Source organism: Balaenoptera ricei, chromosome 2, assembly GCF_028023285.1.
Source record: "Balaenoptera ricei isolate mBalRic1 chromosome 2, mBalRic1.hap2, whole genome shotgun sequence".
NCBI classification, from domain to species: Eukaryota; Metazoa; Chordata; class Mammalia; order Artiodactyla; family Balaenopteridae; genus Balaenoptera; species Balaenoptera ricei.
The window spans coordinates 151,192,008-151,208,000 of NC_082640.1; the positions used below are offsets into that span (position 1 = coordinate 151,192,008).

At 40.2% G+C, this 15,993-nt stretch overlaps 1 protein-coding gene across 7 annotated transcripts in view; it reads right to left on the bottom strand.

Annotated features, from left to right (window-relative positions):
* Positions 1–15,993, bottom strand: part of ZBTB25 (zinc finger and BTB domain containing 25) — a 67,312-nt gene that overhangs the window by 51,190 nt on the left and 129 nt on the right. For 6 of the 7 annotated variants that reach the window (XR_009500937.1, XM_059914415.1, XM_059914411.1 and 3 more), the window contains exons 2-3: positions 4,027–4,206; positions 213–1,156 (exon numbers count right to left, since the gene is read on the bottom strand). Coding sequence is in view for 6 of the 7 variants with exons in the window: in XM_059914415.1 (XP_059770398.1) it covers positions 213–1,156; positions 4,027–4,199 (1,117 nt within the window). In the remaining variant the exon portion in view is untranslated. Of the gene's footprint in view, positions 1–212; positions 1,157–4,026; positions 4,207–15,896; positions 15,987–15,993 lie in introns of those variants that run through there. The other variant, XM_059914412.1, reaches the window with a different exon arrangement.

The following is a 15,993-nucleotide window of genomic DNA, read 5'->3' on the forward strand; positions in this document are numbered from 1 at the left end:
AAAATCCTGAAGGAGAAACTGCTACTCAACCAGGATAGTATCCACATTTTCTTGTGTGAGTTCTGACTCTAAGGCACAAGATGAGTCTAACTGTTCTTGTGACAAGCGAGAACTTTTCAGGGGGACGTCAGACCAGCTGTCACAATATGGCTGAAATCTCTGGGCTAATGTATTACCAAACCTTTGGCATCGGTTATATCTGTAAGATTTACCTTTGTGTGTATACATGTGCTCCAGTAATTGGCTCTTTCGGAGAAATTTATGACCACAGATGGTACAGCTGATTTTTCTTTTCCTTGAAAAAGAAAAATTACAGTTTAATTCTACTGGCTCAGTGTCTTTGGAGATCAAAGACACTTGACTGATCTGCAAAGGCTCTGTGGTACCCCGGTTTGAGTGGTCAGGCTGCTGCTCATTATCCTTGACAATGAAGGAGCTAAGCCTGCGGCATTCAAGAGCCTCGCTATTTTCATTAAGTGGATGCACTTCACCAAGGTCGTTACTTTCCAGAATGGAAGCAGGGACACCAAATGGGAGGGATCCAGACACGTGGTTATGGAGATGTTGTCTCAGATTACTACGGGAATCAAAACGTTCCCCACAGTAATGGCATAGGTGTATTTTGATACCGCTTTCGGTGGAAGTGGGGCCTGTCACCTCTGAAGAGGGTGAGGGATGGCTCTGGGAAATCACAGATTCTGGGTCACATCTCTCCTGCTTGATGGACACGGGAGGCTTCTGGTGCTCCTCCAAGGCCTGGGCAGCAGGATGGGCCCTCTGCTGGTCTGCAGTGCCATCATCCAGCCCAATAGCAAGAGAGAGCTGCAACTGGGGGTGGTCACCCTGGACAGCAGCTCTATTTCCACTGTTATTGGAAGGAGCTTCCTTGACCTCCAGCCCTTGTTTGACAGCTGTTTTTTGGGTCGTTGAGATCTGAATGCCATATAAATTTGAGGACTGCACAGTCTCTGGTGAGAACACTTGATTCATTTCAGTCGCAATGTGAGAAAGGTAGTCGGCGTGAAGAAATCGAATCCCTTCCTCCAAACGACTATGATCCACAATCTGTTTTGGCCCTTTCCCCGTGTACATAATGTGCAACAAATAGCTGAATATGTCAGGTTGGATGTCAGTTGGTTGTATTTTTATGCATTCACTGTTAAAAACAAAAAAACAGACCCACACAGAATAAAACAACCCGGTTGGCCTTTTAGTTAACAGTACACAGTCTTAGGCTAAAGCAGTTTCTTCCTAAGAAGTTCTAACTTAGCAATCTGCCTTGATGAAACTCAGCAACAAAAGCTTAAATTTTCATTGTATACCAGTTTTATGGCGCAACTACAAGTCTTCATATATTCAATCTACTGCCTGAAGTTAAGAAACACAGATATTCTTATTAGTTGAACATGTAATTAGTGACTCCTAAGTGATATGCACTTAAACTGCATGCCAGGGGGTAGAAAAATGATGAATAAAATAGGTACCCTGCTCTTAAGGAACTTAACAGTCTATTGGGTATATAACCAAAAGAACTGAAATCGGGAACTCAAACAGATACCTATAGACCAATGTTCATTACAGCATTATTCACATTAGCCAAAAGCTAGAAACAACCCAAGTGTCCATCAGCAGATGAATGGATAAACAAAATGCAGTATATACATACAATGGAATGTTATTCAGCCATAAAAAGGAATAAGGTTCTGATATATGTTACAAAATGGATGAACCCTGAAAACATGTTAAGTGAAATAAGCCAGACACAACAGGACAAATTTTATATGATGCCACTTATAAGAAACATCTAGATTAGGAAAATTCATAGAGACAGAAAATAGATTAGAGGTTACCAGGAGCTTGGGGGTGGAGAGAATGGGGAGTTATTATTTAATGGCTACAGTTTCTTTCTGGGGTGATAAAAAGTTTTAGAAATAGATACTGGTGATGGCTGCACAACACTGTGAATGTGATTAATGCCCCTGAATTGTACAAACAGAAATGGTTAAAATGGCAAATTTTATGTTTACATACATTGTACCATAATAAAAAATAATTAAAAATTTTAAAAGGGTCTATTGGAATTGGTACTATTTAGAATTTAAATCACACTAACCTTATTTTGGCTTCCAAACTGTATTAATATATCTACTCTTTAAATCGCAAACGAATACAAGTATAACTTTGAAAAGGTTTAAATTAATCTCAAGCCCAATTTTCACATATGAATCTAGAATTCAGAAAATAGATAGAAATAACTGTGTAACAAGAAATCAGGAAACACCCTGCAAAATCAGGGTAAAAACAACCTGAGGGAAATGCTGGATGACAAGGAACAATGGAATCAGTTGATGGACTGACCTTCCCTGAAGCAAAAGTTTGTGTCAATACATCAGAAAGCAAGTGTCAGTATGCCAGCAATCCATTTCTTTAGTCCTGACGTTTTAGGATTCCCTCTTGGGTTTCACTCTTACCTGTGACTCTTACCTCACTGCCATGGTCTGTTGCAGGGGTTTTTTATATCAGCACAGAGCTCTTTTAACTGAGGATTTTTAGTTGCTCAACAGAGATACCACAAAGTAGGCCTGCTACCTTTGTATCGCCTGAATTTAGTTTAGCATGGTGCCTGGTACACAATAGGTGCTTTAAGTGCTGAACCAACTCACTGCTCTCAGATGAGGCTTATGTGAAGGTAGTGTTTCTAATCTAGTTTCTACAGACACTTAAGTCAGAGACGAAACTTCTGCATGGCAGAAAAGACTACCCATGACCTGTCCCCGACTCTAACCTCCTCTCCCCTTTGTGTCATATATTCCAATCATTCTGATCTACTCCATTTTCTGAATGTGCTAGCCTGGTTCATATCTGCATATGTTTTCATGCATTTTTCCCCTTTGCCTGCAACTGTAACTTTTTGCGTTCCTCTACAATATCTGAAAAACTCCTCCTGATCCTTCAACATTCAGAGCCTCTGTAAAACCTGTTCCAACCTTCTCAAAATAAGGCTGCTGACACTCCACTCTACCTTGTGCAGCAGTTCTATTATAGACATCACAGTAACTATTAATAGCAGCAGCTAACAGTGCAAAGCTCTGTTCTAGGCATTTTAATATTATTAATCCATTTAATCTTCTCAACACCATGGGGTGGGTATATTATTCTAGTGTTTTACAGAGAAGGAAACTGAGGCACAAAGAGATCAATTACACTGCAATTATTTTCTTTACATGCATTACCTCTCTCTTAGACTATAAACTTTTTTTTTTTTTTTTTTTGGCTGCACCACCTGGCATGTGATCTTAGTTCCCGACCAGGGATTGAACCCACGGCCCCTGCACTGGAAGCAAAGAGTCTTAACCATTGGACCGCCAGAGAAGTGCCACCATGTAAGGTCTTTTAAAAAATCATACAGTGTTGCATCACTTTTAACCTAGGAGGTATTAAAGCTATTTTTTTCCAAGAGCTCAGAATCTGGATACCACTTTATAGCCCCCTCCCTAATATTCCATGCTGGGGTAATCTAAATTTAAAAAAACTTTTTTGAAAAAATATTTGAAACAAACGACATTTGAACTGTAATACGGAATATAAAGTGGGCAGAGTTATGACATTGAAACCTTGCTGTGAAAGTGTTATGGAACAGAAATCAATGACTTAGTGATTAAGATCACTGATTTGCATTTGAGTTTAATATATCAGCTGTATAATCCTAGATGGACAAGTTACTGAACAACTCAGTTACAGTTTCTTTTTCTCTAAAAAAGTATGGATAACAATTTACATTAGATAAATGCTTAGTGCTTGTTTATGCTATAAGCCTTCAACAGATTTTAGCCATTATTGTTTTCATTCTTATCTTCTACCATGGACCCTACACAGAGTTTAATGACAGATGCGTAAAAAAATTACACATTTTTATTATTTCCTAAGGTGATCCCGTAACAAAGAATCCCCAAAATGAGATCATAATAAGGCTTAGCTATATCACAGTATCAAAAATTCTTCTGATTTACAGAAGCACATCCTTACCTTGTTTGGTGAATAAATATCATCTTGAAATAGTTAGAAAAAGCAGCAAGCACTGCTCTGTGGGCTTTGAAGTAGACATCTCCAATAGCAACTGTGCAATCACACAGAAAACCAAATTCTCGCTGCATGTTCAGCTGCTGCAGAAGGACAAGGCTATGGCTAGCTGTGTCCATTGTGGCTCTGAAAAAGGATAATATAGATTTTTTTTTTACAAGGTTGGCTATAGATCACACAAACCTACAGAATACAAGGAGACCTAAATTTAAATGAAATTATTCAACAGTTTTCAATACTGTTAATTTTACCCCAAACTTAGCTAACATTAAATACCCCATTATGACAATTGATTTCAACCCTGCTGAAATGATAAAATGTGGTCTTTTTAAAATCTGGTAAGAAGGTGGCTTGGTGTGGTGACAAAGACGTGAAAGGAAGTCTGTCCTTTTTTATCTATGCAACCACAGTTTCTAGTCCTCAGTTTCCTCACTGGCAAAAATGGGAATGAGGTACTTATCCTTGCCTCAGGGCCAAATGAGATAACTTATGTGTAAAGCACCTTGTAATGGAAACTACTATTCAAATGTTGACTATAAATGTTAATAACATTACAGTGTGTCCTGCCTGGGCTAGAGCTGTCACTGCTCCTTAGGGATCCTCTGTTATGCTCAGGGGACACTGGCCTCCTAACTATCATATAATGTTTGGGTAAATTTTCAGTCACAGGAGCCCTTAAAATAGATGTCAAGCCACATCCCCAGATTCACATGGGGCCTGAAGCCCAATGGGAAAGAACCTAAGCCCTGACCTTAACTGGACTCAGACACATACAAGCATGGAGGTTCCCAAAGAAGTAGAATGAAGGATGGGACCACTGGTCTCAGGGGAAAAAATCACGCATGAGGAAGAACATGCAAAAGAATTCTGGCGGAGAAGTCTAGTGTGAGCAGAGCAGCAAGAACATTCGTGAGGGCTCTGGGAGGTGGGAGGCTGTGCCACCTTCTCCTTCCTCCACCTTCTCCACCTCAACTGTGCAGAGAGAAGGCAGCTGTGGTATAAAGGGCATCCCTGGGGTGCTGGGAGAACCTCCTCTAAAAAATCAGGTCCTAAAAAACGAAATGAAGTTTTCCTACTAACCAGAGAGACCAAAGTCTTAAGGAGGTCAGTGATGAGAGTGTGGGTTTAGCTGTCTGGAGACTGGCAGTAGCTTGGGCAGCAAAATGCTGAGTGGTGGATAATATAATAAAAATAGTCAACGGTTTATACTGTTTCCTGTGTGTCAGGCATTTTTCACTCATTTAATTTTCAGTTCAACTCTATGAGAAAGGAAATACTCAATGCATCTTACAGATGAAGAAACAATCAGCACAGAGAGTTAACTGACCCAAGATCAAACTGCTCGTAAGTTGCAGAGCAGGGGATTCAAACCCAGGCACTGGACTCCAGAGCCCCAATGTCCTCCCTCTCCACCTCCCAGAAAAAAACACGACTCATCAACTGAAGGAGCCTAGGGAACAGTCTACACATCAAGCACCCTGGGAAGCCTGCAAAGAAGAATCGGGGACAAACCCAGATTTCCTACTGCTTAAGCAAATGTGACACAGCAAAACAAACATTTATACTTATTAGTGGATAAAGTCTAGATTATAATTGGTAAAGATAAAGGCAATTACTATTGATAAAAGGTTAAATCTATTTTTATTAAAACTATATATATAATGTACTAATATGGAATAATATCCAAGACATAGTAAGTAAAAAAAGCAAAATGTAAAACTGTGTAGAGAAGACTACTATTTATGTAAAAGTGGTAGAGTGGTTATTTTATTTTTAAAGGTGGGGGAATTTACACATAAATATATTCTTGTTTATGTACACATGTCTGGAAAGGTTCAAAGAAACCAGTTTTGCTTCTGGGAGGGAAACTAGGGAGCAGAGAGTTAAGGGTGGGGGGAACTATACTGTTTGAATATGTTGAAATATTTCAGACAGACAGTATGTAAAGAGAACAAGGTAACAAGCACCCACCCCTGGGCACAAAAAGTAAACATTACAAACAGGGTAGAGACACCCTGGCATCTCTCCCACACTCTACCCCACCACCCACCTTGCCTCCAAAGGTAACCACCATCTTGATTTTGGTGTTTATGACTCTCCTGTACATTATCACATTCTTACTGCATGTGTTCAGATTCCTTAAGAACGTTTGGTATTGTTTTGCATGTTTTAAAATTTTATACAAATAATATTATACTTTAGGAATCCTGTAACTTGCTTCTTTTAACTCTACATTCATACATTACAATACTGAGCAGGGCCCTGTGGGGCTCCTGGGCACAAAGCCTTTCTGTGTCCCCCATTTCTTTGATTACAAGACATAGCTTTCATTCAGCCTCCATGACCTTCCCTGAATTCCAACAGGCAGATTAAAGCAGTTGTTAATTCGGGAAAGGAGGGGATGCTAGACCAGAGAGAAATAAACAGTCATAGAAACAATAGTGCAGCCTTTGTGCAAGGTCTTGGTTCCCCATCAAGGGATACACACAACAATATCTTTGAGCTGTTTGGAGATACTGAAACCCCCTCCAGGTGGGAGAAGTTAAGATTAACGATGGTATGCTGCCCACAAGCATGCAGACCCCAGACCAGCTGGAACCTGAAGGTTGATGTTGCTGACTCCTACTTACCTCACCACCAACCCATCAGAAGAATGTCCATGAGCTGATCATGCCCTCTTAGAACCATTACTATAAAACTTCTCAGTATCCTCTCCAAGTTGGGATACATAGTTTTTAGAGGCAGGAGCCCACTGTGTCCCCCCTTTGCCTGGCAAAGTAATAAAGCTATCCTTTTCTACTACACCCAAAACTCTGTCTCCAAGATTCGATTCGGCACCAGTGTACAGAGAAACTGAGCTTTTGGCATCATTACTTTTAAAAATCCTACTAATTCAAACATAGTAGTTTCCCTTACTCCTCCCCCTGAGTAAAAAAACAAAACAAAACTCTCCCATACAATCATTTTAAAAGCTTTTAGGCAGCAATGAAATAAGAAATAAGATAACAGAACCTACAGAGACCTGAGTCTATCTTCTAAGAATATAAACGAAAATCCAGGTTGTGGGTATTGTTCCAAAAGGCCAATTAACCAAAAGTCAATATTTATTGTATTTACCATTTTCCTGATTCTAAAATACCACCAATTTATAAGGAGATTAAAAAACCAAAATAAAACTCTATGTTGGAGATTTCAATATGTGAAAACATGTCTTAGATTCAATAAAATGGTTCAAATTGAAGTACCTTAAACCAGTCTTACAAACTGTCTCCAAAAAACCCCCCTCAGATCATAAATGTTTTCAACAGTTCCATATATATATATATATATATTTATACATACAGTGCATTAGTATAGTGAACTGTTGAACCATGTGGAAATGAAAATAGCACACTAAAAAGCCACATATACAAAAACCTGTGGTTAATGTTCTATGAGTAACAGTTAAATTCACTTATCGAACAAATATTTTGTGAAGAGAAATTTAATAAAGAAAAAATATTTGAAAGCATGCCTTGTACAAGGCACGGGGACAGAAAAAAATTACGATGTTGCAATCAAGATTGTAGGCTAATAGGGGAGACAAAACATAAAACACAGTAACTATGACATGAAGTAAGTGATAAGTGCCAATAACAGCAGTTGGAGAACACACTATGAGGGGGAGATAAATGACAGGAAACCCAATGAAAAATAATCCATTTGAACTGGATTTCGATGAACAGGCAGAAGGTGAACATAGCATTCCAGGCAGAAAAAAATAGAATGAGTAAAATCACCATCATTAGGCCTGGGAATCAAAACTGCTCTAGTAGCAACATACATAAAAGATTAGCAAGGGAAAGGCATGGAGAAATAAAGACCAGCAAGTAGCCTTCTACAATATACAAATAACAGCAGTGGGAATGAAGAAAGGAATACAAGAAGATATACCAGATGGAGACTGACATGACTTGGCAGAGGACTGGATGTGGACAGCCACAGAGAAGATCAAGTCAAAAGTGAGTCTCGGAATTCCAGCTTGGGTAACCGCAAGAATTCATTCATTGCTTCGGGTCCTATTTGCAGAGTAACTGCCATGTGCTAGGTTGATACAAAGGTAGCATAGCAGAATGCCAGAGGAGAGGCACAGAAACTGGCTTGGTAAGAGAGAAGTTTCATTTTGGACACAGTGAGTTCGATGTGTCCACTCTAGGACATCTGAGTAGAAATGTTTAGTTACCAGTGGAGACAACAGGCAGCACTGGAAAGGAGATTCTCTGCAAGAACAAGGCTGAACTCACCAGGATTGGATGGGACTACTGAGTGAAATAAGAGGGGGAAAGAGCTAAGAATAAATCCTTGAAAGACAAGAATAGTACAACTAGACAGAAGAAGAGAAATAAGAAAATATATTGTCATTGAGAGAGATAAAGAAAAGGCAAGAACCTTGGTGGGAGGAGGTGGCAATGGTATAAAATGCTGCAAAGAAACACAGGATGAGGCCTATTACAAACACCCCCAAGTGTGCTGACCAAGAGGTTTCTGGTGACCTCTGACAACAGTCTGGGAAAGCAGCAAGAGCAAAATATCTGACTGCAGGGGAATGTCAGAAAGCAGAGGTCATAAAGGGTAGGTACAGACAGAACAGGACATTGAGGAAACTGCAGATCAAAGACTTTCAGGCTGAAGAGGGGTGTAATCTCTAGAAGCCGGAAAGAATGCAATCAAAAGTGTAAGTGTAGGGACTTCCCTGGTGGCGCAGTGGTTAAGAATCCGCCTGCCAATGCAGGGGACACGGGTTTGAGTCCTGGTCCGGGAAGATCCCACATACCACAAAGCAACTAAGCCCGTGCGCCACAACTACTGAGCCTGAGCTCTAGCGCCCACGAGCCACAACTACTGAGCCCACATGCCACAACTACTGAAGCCTGCACGCCTAGAGCCTGTGCTCCGCAACAAGAGAAGCCACCACAATGAGAAGCCCACGCTCTGCAACAAAGAGTAGCCCCCACTCGCTGCAACTAGAGAAAGCCCACGCGCAGCAACAAAGACCCAACACAGACAAAAATAAATTAATTAATTAATTTAAAAAGTATAGGTGTAGCAGGCAGCCATGGAGAAAAAAGCAATCTCTTTTTCCGATGGTGGAAAGCAGATGGTTGCAGTAAGGACAGAGAATTTGAGTGTACTCTTAGATGGCACTGATTTACAAACTATGAAGTCAGTCCATATGCAGACGGAAGAGGTGAGTTTAGGCCTTGAAAGAAAACTATTAATCCCTGATGCTGATATAGAGTGTTGAAGTTTATAGAGAACTTTGACACACAATAATTTATTTCTCTTTCTGCTTCAGATGAGATCATTTCTATTTACTTATCTTCAAGTTCACCGTCATTCCTAATCTAACCCATTCTTTATTTCAGATATATTTTCAGGACTAAAATTTTCATCTCATTCTTTCTTAGTATCTACTTCTCTGCTGAGATTTCCAGTCTGTTCACACATTACAACCTTATTTTGCTTTACATCCTTGAGCATAGTTATAATAGCTGCTTTACATCTTCTCAGCTAAATCCAACCTCTGGGTCATCTTGGGGTCAATCTCCATTAATTAGGGTGACAGTTTCCTGTTTCTTCATATGTCTAGTCATTGTGGATAATATCTTAGACACTGTGATTACTAAAGACTCTAGGTACTGTAATACTCTTCTAAAGCGTACTGATGTTTTTGTTTTGTTTTTTGCAAATTAACCAGGCTGAACTTAAACTCCAAGTTCTGCCTCCCCGTGGTTTAGTTTTTTTTAGTGCTAGGTGTGCTGTTTGGAGGCTGCTCAACACAAGTACACGTTTAGGGGCTGGCAAAAGATCCAAGCTGAGTTTAGATACAGGATTTGGGGTCTCCCCCCCAACATCCTTTCTAGGATTTTCCTCCTTGCTTTCTACCTGTGTGGTCACTCTGAACTCTATCCTCTTTTCTTCAAGCAAGTAAGACTACAGGTTATTATCACAGTTTTAGCCAGCCGTCCCCAACTGGGGCCTTCTCTCCAGCTAAAAGCCATAAAAATGGAAAATTATTCACAGCTGTTCCATTCTTCCAAGCGTAGACCTCATTCCAGTTTCTGCTTGCTTTTTGTCACTCTCGAATGCCATCTGGTCGTTTTTAAAACTTTTTTTCAAGTTTATAATTTTTATTTGCAGAATCGTCCTGATAGGAACTCAGCCGTCACCCTTTATCAGCAGTTCTAAAAAGTTTTGGTCTCAAGATCCATTTACACTCTTAAGAAAAGTATTAAGGGTTGTTAAGAACTGTTGTTTATGTGGATTATATTTATCAGTATTTACCACATGCAGAATTAAGAGAAATTTTTAAAATTTTAATATATTTGAAATAACAATAAACCCATTCCATATTAATATAAATAACACATTCTAAAAAATAATTTTTTTTTAAGTGAGAAGGGTGGCATTGCTTTATATTTTGCAATCCTCTTTAATACCTGGCTTTAAAAAATACAGCTGGGTTCTTTCCTCTGCTTCTGCAATCAATTTGTTGCCACATGTTGTTTTGGTTCAAATGTATTAAGAGAATTTGGCCTTGGCAAAAGGGAGATACTTGTAAACCCACTGAAAGGGTTTCAGGAACCTTCAAGGGGTCCTTGGACCACACTTTGAGAACCTCTGCCCTACACTATCTTTTTTTGATCCTATGAGGTAGTGAAGCAGGTACTGTATTACTTCCATTTTCTGCTTAAGAAACCACAGGCTCACAGAAGGCAGGAAAGGTACCCAAAGTCAGACAACTAGCTGTTAAATGATGTTGGTAGAACTTCAGTTCAAGTCTGACTTTAAACTCAGTGCCCTTTCTTCAAAATTCCCATCTAGAACTTTCAACATATATACTGATGGCAGACTTTGCAAATATATTGAATCAAATAAGGGGGTAAATGTTCCAAGTTTATAACATGAAACAAACTCAAATCTGTTAACAAAAAAAGAAGTCATATATATACACACACACACACACACACACACACACACATATATAAGTTCATCCAAATTTGTTTGCATAATAGACCTTTCATGTGTTAAGGCAGCACAACCAGATTTTACCTCATGTTAATAGAGCCAATACATCACAAAGTTATTCAGAACATTTTTCTAATGTAACTTACTTTGCAGATTACTAGCTAGGCTTTTTATATAGCCTTTGCTCATCATTTTTTGACCACTCATTTTATTTTCTTTAGTATGTGGAATAGCCAAAGTTTCCTATGTATACAGAAACATCTTAGAAGTCACATGTGAGAATTTTTGGTGGAAATTCAAAATGTGAGAGAGGTTGCAAAAAAATAACCTATCATTATATTTACAAATACTATAGCCAAATGTAACGGTCCTACATCTTAAAATGCTTTATCTGTTATCAAAGTGGTATTTATAATAATAGCACTGATATTTAAGAGACTACAAAAACCTTGTTTACTTACTAGACTGCAAAACTCTAGGTTAGCTCAAACTAAGTAAGCTAGTACAGCTTAATACTAGTATCTATGTTAGCTGAATTCAAAGTTAGCTTGATAGCCAACATCTTTGATTTTTATTTATTTAAAAAAATCTATTACAATAATTAGACTGGACTCTCAGATCTATGGTAGCCAGAATGATGTCCTGCAATACACAGCTTTTCATTCTTGCAGGCTAAAAGAATCTTTAATAAAAGAAGAAACAAAAGGAGTAAGACATCTGTTTCTTTGGAAAACAAAGTCTTAGATATTTTCTTTGTGGTTCTCACCACTGTGACTTTATTATTAATTATTGTTAAGACATGGAGACAGGAAAGTCGGCCCAGGAATGTGCACAGCTTTTTTGAGATACTTACTCATGGCTATAAATACAAAGGTAAAAGCAGAAATATCCAAAGTGCTACATAATAAGACTTTATACAAGGATTTTAACTTTTTAATGTACTTTCACATGATTGTGGTGGTGTAACGTTTTATAACCAAGAGAATGTTTGCAGAAATCATTTTACCCCAGAATAGTGGCTCTAACTGCTGACTGCATGGTAAAACCTTCCATGTAGAGTTGTACTGATGCCTGAGTCTTACTCCAGATGAACCCAAACAGAACTGCTGAGGGTAAGGCACAGATCCTTTTTTAAGTTCCTCAGGTGATTCTAATATAATGCCTCAATGAAGAACCACTGCATTAAAAGAACAAGGGACAAAGGAAACCCTAGAGACCATTTCACAAACTAAAGTTACAGAGATGACGCAATTTCACAAGAAGTGCTCAAAATGTGGGAATTATACCAGTTACATTAAATGAACAAAAATCAACTACTGTAATTCTAATTTTAACTTTAAACTAAAATATTAGCCAGATTAAGAAACAAAAATATTCCCAAACTAGTAGGATGGGTATTGGGGGCAGAAGAGGAACACAACATTTTCAAACTTTTTAAAAAGTCCTTAGAAAAAAGAGGTGTATTTAACTCTCTCATACACCATTATACCTATTTTCATAATATCTGAAAATGACATGGAAATTCCAAATCTGAAAATTATTGTGTGAGGTAAAACCTGCAGTAATTCTAGGCATTTGCTTATGAAAATCACTGAGAGTATAAGAGAAGAGGGTAAGCAGCAGACGTGGTAGATGACACAGGAAGAGCAGTCATGCTCTAGAAACCTTTAACGGAACAGGGAAACGTTAGTTTGGGGCATCCTGCCTGTTGGCAGACACAGCCAGCCTACTACATCTCTATCCCCATCTAAACAACATGTGGGATGCCTGATAAAGTCGCAACACCAGGCAACCAAAAATGCTAACACCAGTGAGGGCAAACTGCTACCGGACTTTAAAAATACCAGAACCCCGTAAAGGAAAGGAAAAGATTCTTCTTAGTCTGCTAAAAAAATTAAGTCTGCATTTCTGAAAGAAGAATAAGCTACTCACAGGACAGGAGAAAGCTGGAAAACAACAATGCTAGTACACACCTAGAATACGGTATAAACAAGAATGATTATAACTTCTGAATATAGGTGAACCACTACTTCCTTTGCCATGGAATGTTCCACAAACACGTTATCCACATGGGCTAATGAAACCCTTTGCTTAAAGTGCCTAGGATTTTTCAGGGGGAACAAAAAGTCGTTGTATGACTGATTTGTAACCAGGGAAGAAATGAATTAGAAAATTTTCAAAAATAACTAACTTAACACTATAAACACTTTTTCTCCAGGTAAGGTTAAAAAAAAAGAAAGAAAGAAAAAAAAAAAATTCCTACTAGCAAAGGGAAAGTAGAAGTGTTAATAAATTCAACCAAAAATCCTGAAACTGATGTTTGTTACTTTCTTTCCACTTCCTCCACTTTCCCTAAGCAAGTTCAAGTAGCAATATCTCTTCTATCCTAGAGGAAACACTGTTTAGTTATTATCAATAGCTATTATTATACAGAATAAATAGTATGTGCCAAGGCCTTGTGCTAAATGCTCTATGCACATTATCTCTTTTAATCTTCACCATGACTATATGTATTATTTTTATTTCCATTTTACAGATGAGGAAAAAACCTAGGCTTAGGACAGGCAACTAGCAAATAGTATAAAGTGGGGATCAAAAGCTACGTCTGACTCCATAGCCTGTGCTGGTGACTATAAACTGGAACAGTATTTTTCTTAGCATTCTTCTCTCAAAAGACTGAAGTTCACATGCAATTTGGAATAAATAAGCAGAAAGGGGGCACAGGAAGTGGTGCAGAAATACTTTATAATTTATCAAGATAAGAGCACCTGTGCTGCTTTTTAAGACAAGGGGAAAAAAACCCTCAACGCTTTTTCTGGCCCTGTTATTACTAAAATGGAGACGTTTTTCTTTAACAAGATGGTCAAGCACCATCTATGGACCATAGTAAATAAATCACTTCGGTTCAGTGGTGGGGAGGGCATTATGCAACACTTCCCAGCACAGCCCTGGCCAGGGTAATTTATGGCCAAGGCACTTGGGCCCCTCCTCCCCAGCTAGACAGCCTGGCTCCTTCGCATTCCCCTCAGGAGATAGGGTGGAAGCACACAGCTCCACTTTCTAAGGCATAGAGGGCAGCTGAAAGTCCTGCTCAGCCTCTCTGGGCAACCACAGGCGCCAATAAATCAGCCACAGGCGATTCTCTCATCCCCTTCCTGGCTAGAAATGGTAGCAAGATCTAATGCAAAAGAGCACTGACCGGACTTGGGAGATAAAGTGATTTAGGCTTGAACTCTACTGCAAATGACTGCATCATCGAAGCCAGGTAAATCTCTGAGACTCTTTCCTCGCTTGTAAGATGGAGACAATACTACCTCCTTTTTGCTAAGTATTCAAAATTCATCTATGAAAGCAGCTAGCCACTGCAGGTACTCAATAAACAGTGACCACACCTGAGCAGAATCCCTCTACTACCTCCAAGACATTCAGAGCAGGGCTGGGCAAAAAAGGTGTAGCAAGTCATGTGAGGTCCCCTCCTCTTTTCTTGCTGACCATCCCTGTGATGCTCCACTGCTTCCTGATAACCTCCCAGCCATCAGAACTCATCCATTCTGCTTCCTATCCCATCGGTGTTTTGTTCCCTATTAAAGAGCTGATGTCTGATAATGGATTAATAATTTACACTTAATTAAAGCACATGCAGATTGGTAAAGAGGTCTTTGATGCCTTTACCCAAGGAAGCAACCAATGCTGTAAATCTTGGTTATTCTTGCAGAGAATAGGGCTGAATTTGGGGGGTGGGGGGGTGGGTACGACGACAAGCTTTGAGCCCAAAGTACATTAACAGGCAGCTTATTGCACCTAGAAATAGTCAACTGCATTCCTTAAGACACCAGAGCCATCACACTAGCCAAGTCTGATTTCTCAATAACCGGAATCAAGTCAAGCATAATCACTTCTGGCAGATAGTCTCTACAGTGCCTGGGTTAAACTGGCACTGCACTCCGGCTGCGGCGAGGAGCGTAACGACCAAGGCATCTAGAGCCTTGGAGTCCAGTTAGTAAAGAGGTATGGGACTTCGATCACGCTACACAGTCTTTCGGCCTAGTGTCCTCATCTGTAAAATGAGAGGGATGAACTGCATTTTCTATAAGGTCCCTTTCAGCTTTAAAATTTGTGATTACAAAGTGTACTTTACACACTTCACAACATCCTTTGAGAATCAACAGCTTTGCCAAAAAGACTTTAGTCTCAAGAGAATGCATGCCATTGGGAGGAAACGGACGTTAATTTATGAAACATGTCAGCTGCCGTCAATTTCCAGGTACAGCTTAGAGCAGCCTGACAACAGCTTGCTTGCTTTCTCCAAATAATGAGTGCTAGAGAAGGCAGTGATAGATGGAGCAAGCTTTAAAAAGAAAAACTGACTTTGCTTAGAATGAGATTAATATAATCTGAAAAAAGAAAAATGAATTATGGGGATGGTGGGGACTTCCTGCCCTAGAGACGGGGTAATCACAAACGGGGGTGGGAAAGGGAGGACAGTGGCTGCAGCGTCCCGTAGGTAGCACCTGGAGACCCGCCCACTGGCGAGAGGGGTCGGGGGTGCGGCTGCCTGGGGAATGCCTCAGGCCCGTCGGGGCTTCCCGCGCCGGTCGCACCCGGACTGGCAGCCGGAAGGACTCCGTGCCTTTAAGGCGCCCCCGCGCCCTCTCCGGGCCTGCGTCAGGCCCCGGCAGCCGCCTGGTGCGGGCAGCGAAGAGCAGCTCTGGACCTCCTCGGCCCAGTTCTCACTCGCGGTTGCCATTTTCCTCCACTGCCCTGACATCTCAAACGGACCAAAAACACCCCCCTCCCCAGCTACTTGCATCTGTCCCGCGACCGACGCAGCTGCAGGCCGCCGCCCCAGGCGGCTCGCGACGGGAGGGACTGAGCCCGGGGAAGCCCATAGGGGCCGGGCCTCAT